Raw genomic sequence first — 25,407 nt, forward strand, 5'->3', positions numbered from 1 at the left:
CAATTTTTAAGGAATTCAAGATAATATTAATTTAAGAGTAAGTTTTAAGAGGTGTATAATGAATGAAAGAACTTTAAAACTCATGACTAGTGATTGAAAATAAATTAGGCTTGTAACAGAAATGCTTAACACATCAATAATTATCCTTTAATATTGTTAGTGAAAAACTGAAATCAATCTTTCAAAACCAAATCAATTTAGTACGTCTAATTATTTAAAAAAAAATTATAAAAAATAAACAAACCTGCCGTCTATTTTTTTTTTTTTTTTTTTTTAGTATAATCCGTTTACACCACCTAATTTTTTTAAAAATTCATAAAGCAATTCTGTAGATTAACTGCTTTAAATTAAAATAGTTATTAAGTAAACTAAAATTGGTACAAAAAATTAGATCTTTTCCGATAGCTGAGCGCAAGTGAATTCCTCTTTTTTATTTTTATTTTATTTCATTTGTTTAGTTATTTATTTTGGATAATAGCCATTTTATTTTGTCGGGAAAAAATAAATAAAGAAATTGTGTGCACCCGGCTTACGGAAAAGTACCAAAAACAGTTCAGCCCCTATATATATATATACATATAATAATGTTCAAAATGTAGAAAAAACATGGAAAAAATTGCAGAACAGTGAAAAAAGGGGCAGATGAAATAAAAATAACAAGAAACTAGAAAGAAAAAAAATCCGAAGAAAATGAAAAAAATTAATAAAAATCCGGAAAATAAAAGATTATATCTTTTCATCAGCTCACACGATTATATCCGCAAAAAGGCGTTTTTCTTTTTTGTGTATATATATATATATATATTTATATATATTATTTATATATATATATATTTTATTGATACAATATCAGAAAGCACTCTGTTTTGCGGATATAATCGTGTGGGCTGAAGAAAAGATTATATCTTTTTTTTCCGGTTTTTTAATTAACATTTCATTTTTTTTTTTTAATAAAATGTTGTTTGTTATTTTTTTACTTATTATTTCCCACCCCCTTTTTTTCATATGTCTATAATTTTTCTTTGTTTTATTCTTCATTTTGAACTTATATATATATAAAAAAAATTTCTTATCATATCATAATTTCGTTAAAATTCACTTATTGAATGAATTAATGATTTTTCATAAGTTAAAATCAAGTTCTTTTTTGCATAAAAATTACTTATCTGAAGCTGCTACTACTTGCAAGTAATAAATTACAAGTTGCATCATTATTATTGATGTTCATTTATAACATTATATCAGCCATTGCAATATTGCAACTGAGTTAATATTTTTTTTCTTAATTAAAAATAATTTATATTGTAAATTTATTAAAAAAATATAACTTAAATTGGATTCGTCCTTTATTTATCCTTTGATGAATACGCTTTCATAATTTTCACGTTAAGTTGTTGAAAATAATTCAAAAGATTTATTATGGCTAATAAATTGGAATTTACTTAAGGGAAGTCAGTAAGGTATGTACCAATAATGTTGTTCAAACTAGCCTTTTTCATTTTACCTTTTCTCAGCATCTAAACAAGATATTGCTTCAGTTTTTTTTTCCACAGAATATTTACATATACATGTTTACACTGTGATAACTATTAATATATATCTTAAGCAGAAATTTTAAAAAAAATATATATATGAACTGAGAATTTCTTATTTTTTTAAAAGTTACTTAATTTTTGAGCAAAAATCTTTCGTAACTACAAAAGTATTCCTGTCATACATTGTCACAGCATACAACTGATATGATCTCAAATATCCCCAAAAAATTTAAAAGAGGTATCATAAGTAGTTTTTTAGAAAAGGTACATCGAAAAAGGTCAGTTTTAGAATTATATGCCCTGCTGTCTCCCCTTAAATTTTGCTTCCATATCAAAATCGAAATATAAACATATTTAACATCTAACTACTAAATGAATTTTAAATTCAAGCATTAAATTGAATATTTGCTTGTGTTGTAATTATTTATGCTTTGTAGTTTAAAGCTGAGCTAAGCCATTACTTCAGGGGAAAAAAATCACATTTTTAACGAAGGTCATAAAAATCCTTTAAAGGCTCAATAAAGCGAATAACAAACAAAAAAAAATAACAACCAAAACAAACAAAGCAGGAGCCATTCATTTTACGTTGCGTACGTTATACGCATCTAATTTAGGTGAAGAGAGCCGGGAAAAAAAATGTCCTTTAAAAATAGACCCTCTCCCCCTTTACTGAAGAACGTGTCACTTTGGTTGTTGAAATCGCATGCGATCTCTACCTTTGACAGATTTTCGTGGACAACCTTCCCTCACTTATGTGAAAAGGTTGATATCCTGACGGATTATATACACTGCAGTAATGGAATCTAAAGTTGCAAGCTTTCGAAAGCGAGCTAAAAAGAGTAAGTTCATTATTATTTAAGTGTTCAACCGTTGTTCCTTATTTCTGAGAGCTAAAAAGTTCCGGTGCAAAATATTGCAAATTGTAGTTCTGGTGCAGAAAGCGGATTCTAGTTTTAGAACTTGAAACTGTTGGTGCTGAAAGCGGATTAAAATAATAGAGTTTTGATACAAAATGCGGATTCAAACTAAATAATTCTTGTGCAGAAGGTGGACTAAAATTATAAAGTTTTGATGTCAATTTTTCGATTTTTTACTTTTTTTTTTCGACAAAGTAATTTTCTTTTGTAAAATAAAAATAAATTAGGAGGCATTTTTTTTAAAAACTGAGCCAGTTTTCTGGTGAAATTGGTGGATGAGAAAAAAAAAAGTTATTGAGCTAAAACCAAACGGACATTAATCTTTTCTTTGCTGGAATTTATAAACAAAACAATAAAAACTCTTCTTATAAACAAAATATATTTGTTTAAATTGAATTTTTTTTTTTTTTTTTTTTAGTGAGAATGATTATTTACAAGAAATTTCGAAACCAGGTTTGCCCATTTTATGTTTGTTTTTCTTTCTGCTCAGAATATTATAAGTTTTAATTAAACTAAGAAACATTTAAACTGAATTTTCATTCTGAGAATTTTTTGTCGCCAAAAGAATTCTAATTTTAATGTAAATTAGGAAGCGTTTTATTCCGAGATTTTTTTAGCGAGCCGATTTGCTCAGAAAAAAATACGCTGGGCTAATGTAAGCTGAGGTTGTGCTTAACCAATCTAAAACCAAACAGATATTAGTCTCATTTTTTTTAACTCTATCAAGAGTTATTAGTCAGCTATGAAATTGAAACTCTTCAAAAATTAAACGATACTGAAATCCTGCCTAACGGAACACTTTCTAAATGTGTTGAAAATATGTTATTTTAGTGATAATACCTGAAAAGTCACGGTTGTATGCGTGTTCGTTTTAATGTAAAATTATACTCTGAATCCATGCATAATATTTTAAATCACGTGATGTAAACAAAAAGACCACCAACTACATTATTATGCATTGTTATATTTTATAAAAAGGATTTTACACTTTTTACAACAAATATTACAAACAAATGTTATGGTTATACATCACCATAGTAACGAACAGATATAATTCTGATTTCCTCCTCTAATCACAGTATTAATCTTTTATTTTCTAATCTCTTCAAAAAAGAACTGTATTGTTAATTTTGCCCAAACGACAAAAAAAAAATCTGTGAACTAGTCATCTTTTATTTGGAATTAATTTTTGAACATCGATTAAGTTATTTGAAATTGTAAACTTTGTTTGTTTGCAGTCTTCCTCCCTCCCCCCTGTTCTGATTTTTGTTAATGTTATTTTTTGGTAAAACATGTCATTTCACAGATGATGGTTAAATGTTTTTTGGTTGCAAAATGTTATCTTTTTAAAAGATTGTAGCGGTGGTAATTTCATCGATTTAAGATGATTGGATTTTTTTCCTCAAATTCTAATCATAAGTAAGAATAGTAGGAAAAACTTTATCAAACTGGTGACAAAACTATTTAGAGTATTTGCCTACAATCTAAATATAAGTTTGCTTGTTTGCAGTAAACTTTTTTTCTTTCAATACAAAATTAAACAATTCGGGGTTGTTTTTTTGCAAAGCAATTATATTTTTATCTTTGCTTCTTCATATTCCAGTCTTACAAATCAAACTTTTTGTAATTTCAATGAAACAGGGTGCATAGCGTTTTTAAAAAGTGCTTAATGGTGCTTATTTCATTGGGTGTTTTTGAAAAGTGCTTAATTTTCCCTTTTTTAAAATGAGATTTTTCCTTTACCATGTTGATTTCCTCTAGGAATTATGCAAAAAGACACAGTTCACATTGTTCTTTCTATTCAACGTGTTCACAATTAATTCAACCCCAATCTATTTCGGCTTATTGTCAATCCGTAGCGTATGAAAGCGCCATTCGTTTTACATGTTTCAAAATTTCATGATTTTTGACAATTGTCAAAAACAATGCCAAAAGGGTTTTTTTTTTTAAGTTCGTAAAAATATTTTTTAGGTGCTTGAAAAGTGCTTATTTTTTGTTCAATAATTTGGCTACGCACCCTGTGAAAACTTTCTTCAAATTATTTTCAACTTTAAAAACTTATTAATTTTAAAATGCACTGAAATTAAATACAATTTTTGTAGTTAAAAAATTAAGTTGAAAATTTTGAACTTTTTTGCAAAATAGGCTCAGGTATGGAATTTTTTTACTACAAAATTCCAAAAAAAATATTTTCTTTTTTGCTTCGTTTCAAGCACATTATTTAATGTGTAAAGAACTAAGAATAATTTTGAATATTGAAAACTCTTCTTTTGTTTTTGCAAAACTATTCCAGATTTATTTCTACTAAATTTTTAAGTTTTTTTTTATGAAAGCTTTAAATAATATATTTTTGAATGATTATTAAAACAATTATTCTGAACACAATAACTTCTGTTTTTACAATAATATCAAAGAAACCTTGTTTTCATTGCTATGTTTCAAACATATTAATAAAAGCTTTAAAAAGTTAATTTAATTTGAAATATTCAAAACACTTCTTCTGTTTAAGGGTAGGAAATGTACCTTTTATGTACTTTTAAACACAACAGGTATCATCTTTTACAGTTAATTTCTTTAGTTTTTAAATGCCTATAGATTTTAAGGCAGTCCTGGTAGTCTAATTTATAAGTATACCCTTGCTCTCAAAAAAAATCGGTTGAACGTTGAGATTTGTTCCTTGAAACCATATTTCGGTGCCCATCCTGGAACCAATAAGGTGCTGAGTTAAACCATTTTTAGATTCAAGTTGAATATTATCGTACATGTTTAAAAAATACCATAAGTTCACCCTATTAATTTTGCCACAAGTTTGAACAATATTATTCTCTAAGAAAAAAAATGCAAGGAAAAACTAACAAAGAGATTAAAAATATATCCATGTTTCTTTTACCTCAAAAAGTAATCTTTAACTATTTAGAACTAGTTTAAGATACCAGAATAAGAAAAATATGTGTTTGTAATATTAAACAGGACTTAGAAATATGTTAAATCGTAAAATGTTATTTTTTAACAATCAAGAATGTTAAGAATCACCACACTTTCGTTTAAATGTTCTCTTTGCTGCGACGTACTATGAATTTCAATTTTCTGTTATCCTTTTGCACACCGGGGATTTAAAGTCAAAAATCTTAATAAATCTTGTCAATTTCTGGCTGCTTCAAAGGTCGGCATACATCTTCCTTTTCAGATGGCTGATTCACATTGAAAAAGGTCGCCTCGTCGGCTTATTTTTATGAACCTTTTTAAAATATTTCTCCACTAAAAAGTTCTTCTTGCCTCGTTTATTTTATCGTAAATAACGATCTTTTTAATCATCTGTCTTCTGTACGGTTATATTTTTTTTCTACTTAAAAAAGTTTTTCTCGGATAAAATGTATACATTGCTAGCTGCGGATAATTACTCTGCAAATGTTTTTTTTTCTTTCCCTTTCCATATGGAATTTAGGATTTAGCATTAAACTAAATTTTCATTCAATAATTCTATATATTAAAAAGATTGATCATTAGATTTAAGATACAGCTCATCTGCTTCCTCTGTGGGCGAACTCTCAATTTCTTCCTATTATAAATTGTTCTAACTTATTATATTTTTCTTAATTTTTTATTGAACTTAAATTATTTCATGTTAACTCAATTATAGGTTCATGTTTATGTAATTATAAGTTTTATAATTTTTAATAAATAAAGGTTTATATTTGGCTGCAACATATTTTGCATATTAAAACCTTTTTTTCTATCAGTGTTATGTTAAAATATTTTTGGAAATGGATTAAGGTGTTTATTAAAAAAAATTATTTAGCTTATTTCCTAAAAACAATTTGATTAAGAACTTTTTTTTCGGTAGGAAGGTGGGTGGAATTTTTTAACTTTTACTTATTGTAAAGAATTAGGCATAAACTTGAACTTCTGCTCTTTTAAATAACCGAATTTATAAATTCTTTGTTTAAAATTATAAATAAACTTGATGAAAAATTATAACTCCATGAAAACGGTAACCCACATTTATGTAAACAAAATCCTTCATTGTCTTTTATTTTTTAATTTTTCTGATGCTATTAGCAGATGGCCGCATAAATTATAGACAAATTATAGACATTTAAAAAATAATGAAGTTTGTAGCAAGTATACTTCCCACGGCTTTATAAAGGGTTAATTTATTTATTTATGTTTCTTAATCAGTGGTCGAAAAACCTGTATTATTTTTGTAGTTTACTGCAACTACTTTATTACAAATGTAGTTAACTACAGCTACAACTACTTATTTTTTAAATGTAGCAACTGCAAACTACTTTCAAAATTAGTAGCTGCTTCACTACTTTAAGGAGACAGACTTTGATGGAGAGTTTAATTTACACCTACGTTCAAAATTATTTTGAATAAGAAAATTGGCTTTGATTAAAAATGAGAAATTATTAAGAACTGCATTCTAAAATCTATTTTTTCTTTCAATTTGTTCTCTAATTCTTCTTCAATTTCGTCCTTTAAAATAACATCAGAGTTTTACGAGTGTGCATTCGCGTGTGAAAGTGTGGCCAAAGTGATAAATAATCTATTATTCGTAGTTATGCGTGTCTCTAAATAACCAATTCTTATTAACTCACAGCTAAGCATGGCCAGATTGATTTTGAGACCTTGGGAGAAAAATGTCAAATTAAATCTTATATTAAGAACATCACTTTCATCAGCTGGAGAGACGACTGGAGGTCTAGTGACAAGGGAAGACAAACCTATAAATTCTTTAAAGACCCTAGCATAACCATAGCCACGGAGTGTTCGGGATATATCAACAAAAATATTTTAGGAAATCAGCTTCATGCAATTACTGTGGAGTGAGACAGGACATTAAACATCTAGTTAAGCACTGTCCAAGATTCCGGCCACTTCGTGGAACACACATGAATAACTACGTAGAGGAACACCAATTCTTTGCTATATTGGCCTGCAGGAAAATTGTGATTCAAATTATAAAACAAAACCTCGAGGACATTTTAGCCCCAGATCAACTGACCCCAGTCATGAACCAACAATGGAACATGTCATCGTTATTTTATACTGATCAACTTTTAGCTTTACATTTTGAAATTTTATCTGCTTGTGATTTTAGACTTCATCGACTTCTATTCAGACCTTTACTTTTAGACATTTACACTTAGGACTTTTAGCTCTCATTGATTTTAGTTTTGAGATTTTATTTTCATCTCTTGTTTCCTTATTATTATAATCATTTAATTCTCGCTTTTAGTTTTCATTGCTTTTAAAACATGTTTTTAATTGTCAAAATTTTTAGTTAATTCACTTTTAACTGATCACCACCATTGTCATTTGGCAAAATTTTACTGTATTTTTAGTTTTTAGCGTAAATATTTAATGTAATAATTTAACTTTTTATCTCCGTATACCCCTTGGGGTGGATCGGAGTTCAACCTATCTTATTAACTCACAATCACAGAGGCATTTTAAATTAAGAAGATTTGCATTAAGAAGATTTGATTAAGAAGAGGCACACGAAGATTTGCACCCATCAAATCGTTGTGTTGATGTGTCCTGTTTCTTTACTGAACTAACGTGAAACGTAGTTGTCATGAATCTCTACAAACTACTGATGTTTTGCATCGCACTGCTCACTACACTACGTGTTTTAAGAAAAGTGGCACACTATAAACTACAATAAAAAGTAGCGACTACAGTAGTTTCACTACTTGTAGTGCGTTACTTGTAGTACACTAAAAAAAGCAAATCATTTCCTTCTATTTTGTAATGATGAGAATTCAATAATTTCTTTGCTTCGTACGAGTATCCCCTATCTAACAGTCATATTAGATGTTTTGCATTAAATTGTTCATATAATATAATGTCATAATATAAATATAATAATGATATATAATGTCATATTAGGTATAATAATATGTAATGATATAATGTCATATTAGGTGTTTTGCATTAAATCGTTCTTAACTTGTTCCGATTCATCGTAATTATGCTTCCAACTCCTCCGCGACATTTTCCAAAAATTCTCACCTAACTTGTCCCAATAAATTGTATTTTGTTATGACAACATTTATAATTTTAAAATTCATTCATATTTAATTATTAAATTGGTTTAAGATTTTATTGAAGTGTAAAACACTAGTTCTTTAAAAATGTACTTTAGAATGATTAAGATCATGAGTAACGAATCATAAGATTAATTCTATGTGGGTAGTAATAAATTTCGATTAATATTTATCCTTTACGTATTTTCATAATAAAAGCTTTAAACTTTAAAATTGTTTCAAAATTAGTTAATTAATAACTCCAGGATTTTAACGAACGAAACTGAGAAGGCAAGAGCAGTGTTAATTTTATAGGAATGTAATGCTGATGAAAAAGATGAGAAAGAAATGATGAAAAAGATAAGAAAGAAAATTTCTTTGTGTGAATGATAATATTTTCATTTGAATGCTCCACAATTCGTATTCTCGTAAGACTATTAATAAGTTTAAAATTAATTCTTAATTAATCAATTAACGGGGCTGATTGTGCTCCGGAAAAAATCCGGATTTCCGGAATTTTCGCTTACAGTGATCCGGAAGTTTCCGGAGATCGAAGCTCCAGACATTTCAAATAATCATTGATCACAGAAGTTTCCAGAAATCAAATTTTCAAAGGTGGAACTTAAAAACACAGTTTATTTTATTTGTTTGTAAGGGAGAGCCAGAGAGATACTTTATAAGCTCATATTCATGATTAATTTTCATTTTTTATCAGTAAATAGTTGTTAATAATCATAAACTCAAGAAAGAAAGACATATTTGTAAATTTTAATTACTTCTCCAGATATGTGTAAATGGTATAGGTATGTGTAAAATTTTAAATATTTTTAAGTGAACTGAGAAATATTGAGAAAAAGGAAAAAAATCTTGTTTAAATTTTTTTCAATTAAACTGTTCTTTTTTTTTAAACTATTTAACTCAATGAATTTTCCGGAATTTTGACTTGGGCTCACAATCACCCCTGAATTTATGACTGCAAGATTTTGACGAACTAAAACTAAGAGACCCATAGTCGAACTTGAGTTATAAAATAACGTAATTGTTATTGATAAAAATCATTAGTAGCAAATAGGAAGATTATTTATAATTTTTTTTATCGAAATATCTCACGTGATTATAATCTTCTGAAAATATTTTTAAGTTCAAAATCTTATTAATTCATAAGTTATTTAAAAACAATTTATCGGGCAAAAATCTTAGTGACAGCCTAGCAAGCATTCTGTGCTCACTAATAACAATAATATTGTGAAATATGTTAAAGAGTAATTTGAAAATAATACATCATAAGTAACAAAAACAAAAATTGATTTCATGAAATAAAAATATAAATTCAAATATATCACATTGCTTATCCCGGTTAGAAAATTTAAACAGTAAAAATCCACTCCTAATTGCTTTTAAAAAGGAATATTTTTAAAAAAAGACGGAAATCTTTTCTCAATACAAATAAATATATTTATTTTCGAATTAATGGCAAATTTCAAAAAATAAGTAATGAAAAAATAAGCTATTCTTGACTGTTGTTTCATTGTTATTCTTCGTTCATGATGTATGAGACTTTCAGTCTGTACACGATCTGAACGCCATCACTCGGTCATTTTTTGATTTAAAAAAAAAAACGAGATGAGCTTTGATTAATGGATGCACTACGTGAGTGGAATATCTTTATGCGTAATTCATTTGTCTGTAATTCTTATTCTGAAGAACGAAGCCTTGCATTCTCTTTCTCAAAAAAATGAAATAAAATTTCATTTTGCAATCGAAACTTTTAAAAGCTTATAACTCTTTTAACCATATAATGTTTTGAATGCTGTTTAAAATAATTTTTTCTTTCCATATTAATGGTTTTTGCTAAAATGTATGTTACCTGTTCTTGATTATTACCTGCTTTTGATGGATTTTATCTGATTGCTTAGTATCTGAAACCATTTATCAACGCTTGTGCCAATAATTAATTATAGTAATTACAAGCCGCCTTAGACGAAAAACTGGTTCGCCTTTATAAATTTGTTGAATTTTCTAGAAATTTAAAATCGTTTTGTCAAAAATCAAGTCGAATTATATGAATCAATTCATATTGCACCAGGGATTTTATTGATGATAGGTTTCACTTGTTCGCGCTTACAGTTCTTGCAGGTTTTGGGACATTATTCAATTAAATTTGACAGTAATAAAATAAAATAAAATAAAATATTTAATTTTTGACAGTTCTAAAACTAAGAAGCTCATTTTCGAAAGACGTGCTGGGAATTTTCGATTTTGATTAAAGTATATTATGTGACTGATACTCCTACGTTTTTCGTTTTAATCCCACAAAAACAAGACTATAATTACAAATTGCGAAATTATTTAATCGATTTCGTATAGTTGTAAGTTATGAATAAAATTGCGATTATACGGAAACTAATTAACAGTACAGTTGTGAATTTATTATTAACAAAGGGTTTTATTGTTATAGTATTTACTTTAACTTTTTAAACAAAAAATATGTTAAATAGTTTTCTGGCCGCTTTTAAATTAGAGAAAACGAATTAGCTTTTTATTAATAAAAATAAGTTTGTTTGTTTGTTTTTTAAGTTTACTTCTAGGGATTTCTAAAATAATAATACATTTTATATATTCGTTAAGAAACATTCTTAAAATAACTTCATTTGTACCGAACTTGTAATTTATTCGATTGAAAAATTTTCTAGCCAATAACTTATCCTTTTTTTTTTATTCAAAAGTATTTTAAGTGAGAGTAAAAACAATTATTTCAGAAGACGATTCTATAAATAATTTACTTGTCGAATAAAACAGTATAAAGTCTTTTAGATAATGAACTATTCTACTTAATTATAGTGTACATTGTGTATAATTAAAAAGTTGATTTTGTTTTACTTCCTTCCTGTCTCAATGGGTTCTATTTATATCAAAAGAAAATTCTCTTCGAATAATTTAAATCATTTTTAGGGCACAAAATATTTAAGAAGTTTGTAACCTGTGCAAAATTTAAAATGCAATTTTATCTACAACAAAAAAAAAAAAAGAATTTGGTTTTCATATGCATTAATTTTATTTCAAAATTTTTTTTTTAAAATTAAATGCCCTACAGATTTTTTTTTTAAAAAAAGCTCTTCTATGAATTAATTAATTCAAACCACAGAATATTACCCCTCATAAATTTATAATTTCTGCAAAGTTTGAAGTATAATTATATCAAAAATTCTTCGTCTTCATTTATTTTATTTTTTTTAATTTAGTTTTTTTCCATTCAACTGTCTAACATTTTTTTTAATCATTTTATCTTTTTCAATTTTGAACTTTTGTTGTGGAACAGAATAAAATGAGATACATACAAAGTCATTTTTAGGTAAACTAAATTATTTTATGGAAACAGATAAGTTAAGCAAATTTCGAACAATTTTGCAAAATATTCATTAAAAAAAAAGCTGTTATAAAGTTTACAATAGACTTATCATTGTAAATACACTGAAAAAAAAGTGTAGTCATAACTATCAGAATATGGAAAAATGTACTATGTTACCATGTTTCTGGCTCGATGGGAACACAAAAAAGCTCGGATTTTTGTACTCACGCGTGCAATTCTACTGAATTTTGCGAGAGAATTTTGATCTTGGGCTTCATTTCGCGCTCTCTAAAATCGATCCTGAAATCGCTGATCATGGGAATCAATTAAACATTGCCCAAATTTTTCTCCCAGCAGCATATGAATTTTTTTTTTTTCTTTCTTGTTAATTTCGTTGCTCGTGAAGCAACATTGCTTTCGTCACAGGCAAGTCTCTCAATGTTCCATTTATAGAAGAGTTCCAAAATCCTTGAATACTTTCACGAATAACTATTTTCATGTGGGTCCAGCACAGTGAACAAAGGGCTTCATCACTTCGAAACTTTCGTCTCCCGTTTTTCATTTGATTTATTAGTGGGCGTAATTTTAAGCATGGGCGTTTGTGCCTGAGGGACCGCTCATTAATTATAAAATATTTTAGGAATTTTATTGTTGTCTTATTTTATAGAATTTGTTAATAAAATTTTCAGTTTTCTTTTACTGTTAAAAAAAAGAAGCTCAATGAATCTTAGAGGTAAGATTTTTTAAAAAAATTATGAATTTAAGGACTATTTACTATTTTAACAGTTAGTAAATGCAGTTAGAAATCTTATGCAATTCAGATTTGCCATTTTGAAATAGCATAATTTATTTCCCTATCATTTAATTTAAAAAATAATTTAAATTAAAAATTCAGATATGTCATATTTGTTAAATATAGTGAATATTAGGACCCTATAATTTACTTTGTACAAAAATATTTCTCTTTATATATTTATATATTTTCTCATTATATATTTTTTTTCAGGATGATTGAAAAATGTTTTAATCATTCCATTAAGGAAATATTAAACCAAATTAGAAATTTTAATACAAAAAATAGGGAGCCATTCACTAATTTACATTTGCAATATAAATTCAGTTTTTTTTTTTTTTTTTTTTTTTTTTTTTTTTTTTTTTAATTTGCTAAATTCTCTACAAATTTTTATCTATTCAGTATGATCAAATATTATTATAATCTCATAAATATTTTTTGTTAAATAACCATTCATAATTACTATTATAAATTTAGAAATAAAATAATTGTTTACGTGATTTAATAATGTAATTATTAATTTAAAAAATAGCATGAGCCATTCTATATTGAATATATTTAAAATTACGCATAAAATGGTTTTTGGTGGCTAATAAAATCAGGAATAGAGTTATTTGCTAGTAATTAGTTATTTTATCATGATTATTAGTCTGCAAGATGTGTAAAGTCTGAAAATGTTTGGGAGTGCTTAGAAGGTGCTTTGGGAGTGCTTAAAAGGTGCTTTGGGAGTGCTTAAAAGGTGCTTATTTCTCAATCAAAATTTTAGAATATTAAAGAAGTGTATTTTTTTAAAAAATCTAAATGTATTTTAAAATATCATGAATGTAATGTCAAGAGTTTTAATGATTTATTTCTACTTCTGGTCAACTATGATAGTTCTGGCTTTACTGAGTAATTTGAGTGATAAATGTTAATTGAGCAAGCAATTCCGAAAAACTTTTTTGTTAAAAAATGAATATAAAAATATTTTGAATTAAAAACATACTTAAAAAATTGTTTTAAAAAAACAATTTTTTAAAACAATTGAGTATGAATTTTAAAAATGAAATGCCATGATTTTTAATGGTTTAAGAACACTTATTTTTAATATTTTGTTAATTTTAAGTGTTACAACTTTCTTCAATATTTTTAGTCTAAAATTAAACAAACGTGACTTTGCTTTTGATAAACCAAGCTATCATTACGCTGCTATGTAAAAAAAAAAAATAATAATAATATCTATTTTTTTTTTAGCTAGTAAACCGTGATTCGGCGTTTAATGAAAATTAAAAAAAAATTTTTTAGATAAACTTAATATGTTTTAATTTATACTCACAAACTTTTCAAACTTATTAAATTGAAGATAAAAATGAGAAAACAACACTTTTTATCTAGTCTCTTCAAATTTTTGAAAAGGCACAAAAAGCTAAATATTTCTACAAGAATGAACTCTAGGCCCACTTTACTTTTTTTCCCCCAAAATTCAGCTATTAATTTCACTTGAGGCGTTCTGGAAAGAAAGTAAGAAAAAAAGTAGCATTCGAAAGGATGTTCTTCCCTGCAAAAGAATCTGATCTTATCTCTCTTTTGAGCTTCCTCTTAGGTTAGTATTTTTACTCGTCGTTTTTCCTGTCGAAAAAAAAACCAGGAAAGAAAACAAGTTTGTTTGAAAACGAATCCACTTGTAGTATTTTCCAGAACACGGATTTATAACTCTCGCCAAAAAAAACCATTAATTGGCGACGATTTACTGCCGCTTTAATAGGGCATGATAATTGCTTCAGTAGATTAGACACACACCGATTATAGTTTCCTATGAGCACTTAGGGTGCAATTGATAAAGAATAAAATGAAATCTTTTACAAAAGAAAACCCTTCTTTTAGTCTTTATCATATGCTGTTTAATCTTAATTGTTGCTTTCAAGAACGCAAACAGATAGCAGAAAAATCTTCTTTTACCTTTCCCGCCAAATGCAATTAAAACTCATTTGAAAGTTTTTATGGTTGTTTTGTAAATCGATACTTGGCGTTGCTAAGTGCTCGAAGCAAACATTAATTCCCGCCTAAAGTATTTTTTTTTTTAAATTTCATTTTTAATTTTACAAAGAGAGAGATTTTTTTTTTAATTACTTGCTGATTGTTAAATTTCTGATTTTATCCAGATGAGCGGTCATTTGTTAAAAAGGTGTTGATTTATTTGCGTTTAATTTAGGGATGAATTTGTTTGCATTTGATTGTTTTCTGGTTCATTTCGTACTTTAAGTATAAATTTTTTTCGGCATGAAGCTTTTCTATTCGAATACATTCTTTTTATATTAAAGCTAATTATATAGATTTTCCATAATTTTTACAGATTTTTACTTTGGGTTCTTATTTTACGAGATAGTATCGAAAATTGCAAAAATATTTCCGCATGTTTTACTACGAAACTATTTTGTTGCATTCATATTTCTTTTATACTAAAAGGACATGTCCGCTTTGCTCACCTATCCCCACGCCTGCCACTCAATCATTTTTTCCCCTTTACATTAAGCATGTGATTAAAAAAGTTATTTCCTGATATTTCTATTCATTATTCTAATATTAATATAATTTAATATTAATATATTTTAATATCAAATTAATATTTTATTTTATATTCGTTAATTTGAAATAATCCTGCGTTTTGCAATTTACAAGGCTAGTTGGAAAAGTCTCCCATACTTTCGAATCATCTTAACACTTTTTAAGCTTATTATAATGAGCTCATATGCCGTTAGGCTAATTAGACAATGTATCATTCATTGTTCAATTGCACTGATTTATTACAGGCAGTTTGCAGTAAGCCCAGAGTAGTAAATGCTTATTGTAAATAGCCTTATTCAAAGAGTCTGAATAGTTTTATGCGTACTTCTTTATTAGTCTAAAGGAATATAGACTTATTGTAATAAGTAAAAAGAAAATTCAGGCAGATTAGGAAATTCTGTAGACTTTTCCAACTACCCCATGACATATATGAATTTAAAATCTAAAATTTAAAGGAATTGATGTGAAATTTGAGAGGGAAAATGTTAAGTTGTTTTTTTGACCGGATAAAAAGATCTGGTAAAATTACCATACCGTATGATAATGGCATTTCTGGCAACAACAACAAAAACACATGCGATATTTAAACCATTCATTTGGTAATTTTTCCGTTCATATGGTTAATGGTTTACAAGAAATTCTGGTTTTCGAAATTTTAGTTTTTATAACCACATATTTAGTAAAAAATACAAAAATTAAAAGTGAATTTGTCCGCATAAATGGTTTTCATGCCATAATCTAAGATACCACAATAAGATCACCTAATTTTACATTTACCCGATTTTATAACATACTATAAAACCATATTTTATTGTTAATTTTGCCGAAACCATTATCTAAGTGCTTTGTTCAATATTACCCAGCTTTTTGGTCTTCCTATTGATCCAGAAATGCCGTAAGTTTTACCATATTCTGGTAGTTTTGACCATCCTTTTATTTTGCAGTGCAGAAACAAAAGTTAAAAAAATAAAATCATTTGTACTTCAATAACGTAAGCGAAAACCTGAGGTCCTAAAATACACCGTAGGAAAAAAGCTTTTTAATGGACCCCTCAAATTCTAGTGGTTGTTCTGAAAATAATGTTAACCCTACATATAGTATACAGTTTTTCTCAACAACAGTTTTTTTTTACTCCAAACTGTGTCGTTTATTTGAACTATTATTAAAATTCAATGAAACCCAATTAAAAATAAAATATCCTCTTCTGTAGTCTAACTTTCGGGTCCATTGCGTTTCCAAATCAGTTCTTTATAATCAATACTAGCATTCCACAATGTTTATCGACGGTTACAGTTTCAATTACTGAAAACAATAGCATAAATGATTGTTAGAAGTGTCGGTAACCCATTCTACGATATCATTATTTATTCCTAACAATGTTAAGGGGGAAAAAAGCGGAGGAATGCGCAGATTCATAATGAATGGCGCCAGAACAGTTGAAATGGAAATTTGTAATCAGTGTAACATCCGTCATTCCGTCGTTTCTTGCAAGCAAGAAAAATACACGACGTAGCTGCAGATCTGCTACTGATTACCATCTTTAAATTTCGCTTGCAAGAAATATTTTGCCGTCATGGTATGCGTTTCCAAAAGACTGACCCAGTAAAAAAAGACAAAGATACTGAAATATTAGCCTTCGTAACTTGTCTTTATGTCATCAATCATGTGTTTGACGTCTGATAACGCCTACCGTAATGTGTAGTGTGGGTACATGAAACTGTGGTGAAAGTTGAAGTGCTTGATTTCTCTGCTTTATAAAGATCGAAATCACAAAGTCCCCTCTTTGGAACGATTTTAATTTTGGGTCTATTCCGTTTCTTCCCTAACTTAAACTAGTGGAACGCTTTCTAATGGCGTCTAGAACTGAAGCCTGCATATGACTGTTCTCATTATAATTTCCATCCTTGCCACTGAAAACGTGATGGCGAACTAAAATTCCGCTCGGCTTTAATAAAACTTGGATAATATTTTCTAAACTATGAACAACTCTATTATTTGATGGGTTTAAAACGCTCCAACTATAACAAATTTGTAGAAGAAGTAAAATTATTAGGCTTAGATTTTAAAAAAAGTGCCATAATTATTTACCATAAGCTTATTTCATGTTCTAGTACGAAAAACTGATACTTAGATACTGATACTACGCCTAACTTTTCACTATAAAATGAATGTCATCTGCTTTGATAACATTAAAACTAGAAGCTAATGATAGATTTTAATTACCTTCTCGTATGAAATAAAAACTGCGCATTATTTCGTACATACAAATTTTTACTGCGAAGCAATTAACAAAAAATTTCCATTCTACCAAATGTTAAATAACAAGTTAATATTGTACAGTATTCAACTCTTAAAGTTTATATTGCATCAAGTATAAAATATTAATCCAAAGTATTCGTCTAAAGATTGACGTTGTTGCAAGCACAAAATATCAAGTAAATAGTGTTAAGTATTCAACTAAAAGTTTACATTGCGTCTACTGTTAAATATCGAGTTAATAGTACAAAGTGTTTATCTAAAAGTTTACATTTCGCCAAGTGTAAGGCATCAAGTTCATAATGCTAAATATTCATCTTAAAGTTCACATTGCTTCAAGGGTAAAAAATAGAGTTCGTTATATGAAATATTTAACACGTCACTTACAATACATGTATTAAGTTTATTGTACCAAGTATTCGCCTATACTATGAGTTCATATTGCATCAAGGATGAAATATCAAGTTCATTATTATATAAAGCATTTAACGAATAGTTTATATTGCAACAAGTGTAAGGCATTAAGTTTACAGTTCAAAATATTCACAGAAAAATTCACATTGTTCTAAGGGTAAATATGAAGTTCATTATGAGAAGCATCATTTTTTTTTTTTTTTTTTTGCAGGAAATCTATAATGTAATTATTTATATCCCTTCAGAAGTCTAAAACTTTTGAACGTTCAGTATTTTAAATTAAACTATATCTTTTCAATTGTTGCATGCAAGCATTGTTTTGTTATCCAAAACAATGCTTTCGACTGTAAATAATTTAAGATCTGATCTTGGCTGCTGTCAAACAATTAAACAATAAATTAACTGAATAATTTCGTTGAAAATGTCAATCAACTTTAAACTGAGTAAACCATCGTGTTCGTAATCTCTTAATTCAAATAAATTCTTTTCTCTTTGAGGAAACAATCAAACCGATAAAATGTTTAATGAATAAAGAATTGACTGATCTGATAAGGTCGCTGTATTTCTTCACTTTGCTTCTGCAAGAATATTTAAGATCTTTTAATTAATAATCGGAATTTTCAATTTTATCCTTTCAAGTCGCTGATAAATTATCTAATAATTAACTTAATGTCAAAGCTTACGTTAAGACAATAAGAAGAAAAGTATTTTGGGTGGGGAAAAAATCGACTTGAAGGGATCGATGTTATTTTTAGAACAAGTCCCCGATATAAGATGCTTTCGAACTTGTTGTTCCTGTCAAAATAGAATTAGTATTCGTGTTTTGAAAGATAATAGTCATTTTCTAATCGGTGAGGGTATCAATAATTTTTATTCTTTTAATTTCTACTTTTTGTTTGAATTTGGAAGTTGATTAATTGCTGTAATAAATAAATAACATTAAAAAAACGAGTCATATAGGTGTTTTTTCTTCCTTGTACTCCTTTTCGGCGTCCTATTCGATTTCTTTTACCGAAGTATCTAATTTAATTTAGAAAGAAATTAATTAGTAAAAAGCATTATTTAAAATGCCTAAGGTAACTATAATCGATGTGGTTGACGCGTATACATTTTCCATATTTTTTAAAAATTTCTAGTAGATTGTTTCATTTTTATCCTGGCGTTAAACAGCTTGCTAATGTTAAGTATTCATGCATGACTCTTAATTCCATAAACCTTGTAATTTTGACTCTGACTCAGAAAACAAGCCAACTCTTCAGTCAAGTACTCCAGCAAACTGGTCTTCATTAGTGTTTTGCCATGAAATTAACCGCCTACATAATGACTCAAGTCTCCTAAAGTTAACCTGACTCTCTCTACACAGTTGAGGACAGTCAATAAATTTTTTTAACTATTTCGAAATTGTGTTTGTAATAAAACTATTAAGCAATTTTTGTACTTAGTGTGAAAAAAAATCTTTAATTTTAAGTGTTTATTAGATTTGATAACCTTATACCAAGGGCATCACTTTTTTCGAACTTCAATAGAAACTTTTTTTTTTCAAAACTATTAAGAATAATGTTTTTAAAAGTTACGAATCTGTCAATTGTTTGAATTATGTTATGATTTTAATTATATTCCTTTCAATTTTTGCTTTTAAGTCGCGAATAGGAATTTTTTATTTCTTATAGAAATAAAAAATTTCTATTTGCGATTATTATTAAGAATTACGCTTCTTACAAATGGTCTCAAATGCTTAAAAGTCCAGAAAAGTAGATTACTCTTAATTTTTCCCTTATTATCTTAAAACTTAAAAAAAAAAAAAAAAAAAAAAAAAAAAATATTAATAAGATGCTAAGAATTATGTTTTAAAAATCTTACGAATGATCCAGGAATGTTTTAAAGTAGAGTAGTTTTAAAATTTTCCTTCTTTATCTTAAATAGGAATTTTTCACTTCAAAAATATTAAGAATTGCATTAAAAAAGGGAGATAATATTCAAGCATTTGAAATATATCCATATGGATATATGTTTTTAGGTTGTTTATTTTTAAATTTTTCTTTAAAAAATATACTGCTCCTTATTTTTTTCCTCATCCAGTTGCTTCACCTTAAATCAAAAATACTTACATTGGGATCTCGAAATATTATCAAAACTATTCATAATATTACATCCGTATAATAATAGTTTTTTGTTACTTACAAGTATTTCTCCAGTATAAAATGGAACTCATTTCTTGTACTTTCAACCCTTATTATATCTTTTTGTCAGAAAGAAATAAAATACTAATAGATTTAATTTTATTTATTATCTAAAATAAAACTAGTTTTATTTAAGGTTAGTATATAAGATAATAAAAAAAATTCTACTTTTTCAAAATTTACTGAAAAAAGTAGAGATTATTTAAGTTTTATTTTGATAAATTACACACAATAAATATTTTTTTCCTATTACTTTACGAACGTAGCTTACTATTTAAATCGGTACGACTAAATAATAGATTTTTTTTTTTTTGAAAAAAAGCGTAAATAAGGCTTTTTTTAAATAAGGCTTTAAAAATATAACCATTTTAAAGCCTTTCATTATAGTTTATCTTTCATTTATTTATTTATTTCGTTTTATTTTTTAATTTATATTTCATTAAATAGAGAATTAAAATCTTTTAGGTAATCATTTCATTTAAAATGAGGTTATTTGTTTTACCGATTATTTTATTGTTTTTATGCGTTCTGGATATATAGTTCTAAGTAAGGAAATTTTTAATTTTATTACAAAATTAAGAACACCGTTATTTTTTCAAGTGACTCCAAAGCTTATTTGCAAATGCTCTAATTGCACAAATATCTGTGTCAAAGATAGAATAAACTGATTATTTATAAACTATTTTTACAATATATAGTTATTAATTAACTCGTAATCAACGTAAATACACTAAAAAGCATAGTTTTTACCTTACCATAGCATCATCTTATTGCTACAGCTTTTTGACAATACGTAAAACGCTTCGAGTTTCGGAATAATTTGATATCAACTAATAACATTTAATGGATTCTATTGTAATGTTGTGTTCTTTCTTTCTTTCAGAGATAAAATGTTATTGCAACGTTTGTCCTAAAGCCAGTGACAATGGAACTTGTATCACTGACGGAATGTGCTATACCGAAGTCCACAAACGCCAAAATGGAAGTAACTACTACACCCACAGGTAAAGCTTATTTCATTTCTGTTGTGTGTCCACAATTCTGTAAAAACTGAAGAAATTAATTTAGGGATGTTGTGAATCCAACCATCGAAGTGCCTACGATTATAGAACTAAATTGTTTTATTCCGCAGTTGATACTACTCGATATTTTGTTGTTGTCAATAGTGACAAGCCTATTTTAAGGCAGGAGGGGTTACGCTTCTTGTTTTTCAATGACGCCATCTATGGACAAGAACTCGACTTTTACCACACACATACATCCCGCTTTACAGGGAGGACACATTGACACACCATCCATCCATCGCGGATCGTAATTTTAACCTGAAGCAGAAAACAATCCATCTCCAATTCAGAACCCCTAGAAGTATTGATTTATTATTTGATGTGTTTGGAACTCGGAGGACTTTCTGACTTCGGCAGATTTAGCATGCACCTGTCACCTTTTTGTATACAGTAGTCTACGTCCGGCGGGGATTGAACTCACGAGCTCTTGGACATGGGTCAAACGCCCTACCAACCAGGTTATCGCGGCATTACACTATATTTTACCTATCTCTTATAAATATTCCGATTATTTATTAAATATCTCCTAATAATATACTCCTAAATTGGCAGTTCTTTGCCATTTTTTACATTATTTTTCCAGTTGTTAAAAGTGAGTGTCTTTAGAGGTGATTCAAATAATTTTTTTATCTTTTTCAAGCGTTCTGTGTTTAGTATGTGAAGCGTATAAACAAATGGCTTTAGATGCGCCTCATAAATTTCTAGGTGTCGATCAGTTATTTTTTCCTCCCACAATGAGTTCATGAAACTATCAAAATAGGCGAGAAGGTGAGAAAAATAGAAGTGTCAAGAGACTCTATTACAACAACTTAACATGCCGCAAAGTGGGGGGTTACTTTAAACTGAGATAAATATACAGTCCTAACTACCAGAATTACAGCAAAATTTGCCGTGTTACTGATTCTATGGGAACAGCATAAAACTTGATAATTTTAACGAAGATGTTAATGATTTTGATAAAATCAGCAAAAAAATATGGTTTTAGGGTATGTGATAAATTTTAGTAAATGTAGTAATATTCGGTAATTTCATCGTGATACTTTAAAGTATGGCATGAAAACCATTGTTCCGGCTATATTTACTTCACAGTCTTAAAGTTAATCGCTGATCCGTTTAGCTAGTCACTGATTTATTCAATGAACATTCACTGAAAACTGATTCATTCATAGAACTTTCGTTGTTGAATAATATGCAAACAAACATTTTTTGGTTTACCAAATTATTATATGACAATAGATATGCAAGTTTTTAACCCAATTCTTATAGAAATTATGTATTAACATTTTAATAATAAACGTATCATTCTAAGTTGTTGATCACTGATTTATTCAATGAACATTAGTAGGTTTCTGAAGGAGCGGACAGGAGGATGATAGTAGGTTGAATGTAACCTCCCCCGGCTCTTTTGCCAAGCAACCTATACTTTCTAGGACTAATTGCTTTTTAATGGCTTTACCAAGAATCAAATCGAGGACATACAGAAAATCCTTGTTAGGTTTTGGGAGTAGCCCATTAGGGGGAAACAAATGGGATTTAATTATTGATCATTTTTAAAAACTGCCACTAAAGCGAAAGATAATGCTTAATCTGTGTTACTTGAACCTATTTGGCTTAGTGCTAGTATTTATTATTCTTTTTTTTTTTGTAAAAATTTTATGTATATTACGCTTTTAATTTTATAGTTCATTGTTTCGTACGAACTTATATTCAACAACCTGCGAAATTTCGATTAAAATGTCAGGGTTCATTTTGAGAGAAATTCAAGTATGTCAACAAACTCTTACCAATTTTTTTAAAGTTAAAATTAATCCTTTGAAAAATACTTTATCCTAAAAATGGAGATTTCACAAACTATGTTACCTTAACATCAAACCCGTCACTACATTCTTCTTTTGGAAACAGAAGTCTATCATTTCTTCAGTTCATTATTCTTAAACTAAAATACTTATAAGTCATTTGCGAAATTTTTTTTTCCTACAAAAGCAGGACCTTTATTTTCACATATTCACAAAAATGGGCATTTGGCAGAAGAAATTTAATTTCATGGTAATATTCGAAATTGGGAAATGTTATGCAGAAAGCATCATGTAGCATATGATAAAATTGGTTTAAAATATTAGAAAAACTTAAAAAACTTTTGCTTACAAAATTGCTATTTTACTACTACTACAAGCATTGTGGATAGCTAGAATTTTCGAATTGTCAGAATGCATATCTTCTATTGAAATTAATAAAAGTTTATGTTCAAATTTTAAGCTACTTGAAACCAATCGATTAGACTAGAATAATTTTTGACACCAAAAAGACGTCTTCAAAGGCTTCATTTCATTAAAAAAAAGTTTTTTTTAAATTTTATAATACTTTATTAATCGCAAAATTTCATATTTTAAGGAATGCTCTATCCAAAACTGTGGTCTTGACACTCTCTTTAAGACTAATTAATTTTAGGTGTCAACATTTAAAATTTGAATAAAATAAGTTAATTTTTCTTTCATATTTTTTTTAATGAACTAGGTGAATTTTACCGTTAAATTTACATTTTATTTTTTACTAAATCTGTAGTAATAAGAACTATAATTTTGAAAACCTGAAATTTTGGTAAACCGTTACCATGTGAACGGAAAAATTACCAAATCAATGGTTTAAATGCATATATTTTTGTTTTATTTACCATAATAACGGGGGTTTTTTTACCAGAATTACCGAAGTTAAACATCAGACCCTATTTTGAGTTTACGACTATCAAAAAAAATTGCGAACATTCTGATATAATTCGTGCGGAATATCAAATCCTTTATTTTATTTTTCTATATTTAATTGATTTACATTTTCTTTTCGTTTTATCAAATTTAAAAGACCACGCCAAGAAAGGAATAAATTTTGCAAATGAAAGTAAGTACTTAAATATATTCTTTTGCTGTCACTATTAAGACAGCGTCGTTCTACGCGATTCTATAATTCATTAACCTCTTTGAATTTACTCTTTTTAAATCCCGAACCCGGGTCTTCATATCAAGAGGGGGGGGGGAGCTACCGAATCGTTAACACTTTTAAAAGCTTCCGTCGTGTTCTAGAATGATAAACGCCAAGGAGCTTAAAAAACATTCTTTTTTAATCTTTCCCGCCATTTCATTTAGTAAACATGTGTTTAACGGTAAAAACTGTGTTGATGGAATGAAATATAATATCCTTGCAACCCGTTCAACTTATAAGCTTGTGCACGATATGTGCTCTTTTCTACATCCGGGGATTTTGCATCTTATCACGTTTTGCCGCCAAGTGGTCTAATCCCATCGCAGTGAATTTCCCGCTCTTTATGCTAATTCATTTGGATGAACAACACCCTTTACGTGTTTACTCAGTTGCTAGGGTGCTAGGAAGGAACGTGCTCTTGTGTTCCAGAATATCAATAGAACGAAGAAGGTTTCTTTTTCTATCTGTTTTAATTATCTCCTGAGAGGGAATGAATTTGTAAGAAGCAGAAGATAATTAAGAAAAAGATAATTTTGGGGGGGAGGGGACATTTTAATAAGTTCGTAATGTTTTACTTAAATTTTTATTGATTTGTTTTACATTTAACCCTTTGCTTACGGCGCTTAGTATGATGAAGCCCACCATTCTGCCATACCAGCCGTACGCAAAAGGTTAAGTATGTTTAGAATTGCTTAAAAACTGGAAAAATATCAATGTTGTTGTAAATCGCGAACTTACGTCTTACGAGGGAAACTAGGGAAGTGTGACTCACCAATTTTGAAATAAACAAGTGGGATGCATGTCTTATGAGGAATAATTTTAGGGGGCAACATTCATTTCGGCCCATAGAAGGTCCTGTGAGAGATAAAAAATAATTCATATATAGAAAAATCCGTTTTTTACTACTTCAATGCAGACTATCAGTTGTTGTAATTGTCTCATAATCCATTTAATTTGTAATTAATTGGATAATTAATTAATTTGCTAATTAATAAATTAATTAAGATTCGTTTTGGCCCATAGAAGGTCCTGTGAGAGATTAAAAATGATTCAATATATAGAAAAATCCGTTTTTTACTACTTCAATGCAGACTATCAGTTATTGTAATTGTCTCATAATCCATTTAATTTGTAATTAATTGGATAATTAATTAACTTGCTAATAAATAAATTAATCAGAAAATTAATTAATTAATAATAATTGTTAATTGTTAAATAATTATTAATTGATTTGCAATTACATATTCCAATTAATTTGGAAAATGTTTTGAAAAAAAATTATAAAAATTTGATGTCAATTTTTTTAAAAAATTAAACTAACCCGTTTTTCTGAAAAATACAGATAGTATA

The 25,407-nt window shown here is 27.9% G+C and overlaps 1 protein-coding gene across 11 annotated transcripts in view; it reads left to right on the forward strand.

Moving 5' to 3' along the window:
• Positions 1 to 25,407, forward strand: part of LOC107453971 (TGF-beta receptor type-1) — a 755,412-nt gene that overhangs the window by 654,590 nt on the left and 75,415 nt on the right. For 10 of the 11 annotated variants that reach the window (XM_016070992.5, XM_087159876.1, XM_043045483.3 and 7 more), the window contains one exon: positions 20,904 to 21,024. In XM_016070992.5, the coding sequence (XP_015926478.1) occupies positions 20,904 to 21,024 (121 nt within the window). Of the gene's footprint in view, positions 1 to 2,185; positions 2,375 to 20,903; positions 21,025 to 25,407 lie in introns of those variants that run through there. The other variant, XM_016070995.5, reaches the window with a different exon arrangement.

The sequence above is a fragment of the Parasteatoda tepidariorum genome, chromosome 3, assembly GCF_982258835.1.
Source record: "Parasteatoda tepidariorum strain Cologne lab strain chromosome 3, Ptep-v5.0, whole genome shotgun sequence".
In the NCBI taxonomy this organism is placed as follows: domain Eukaryota; kingdom Metazoa; phylum Arthropoda; class Arachnida; order Araneae; family Theridiidae; genus Parasteatoda; species Parasteatoda tepidariorum.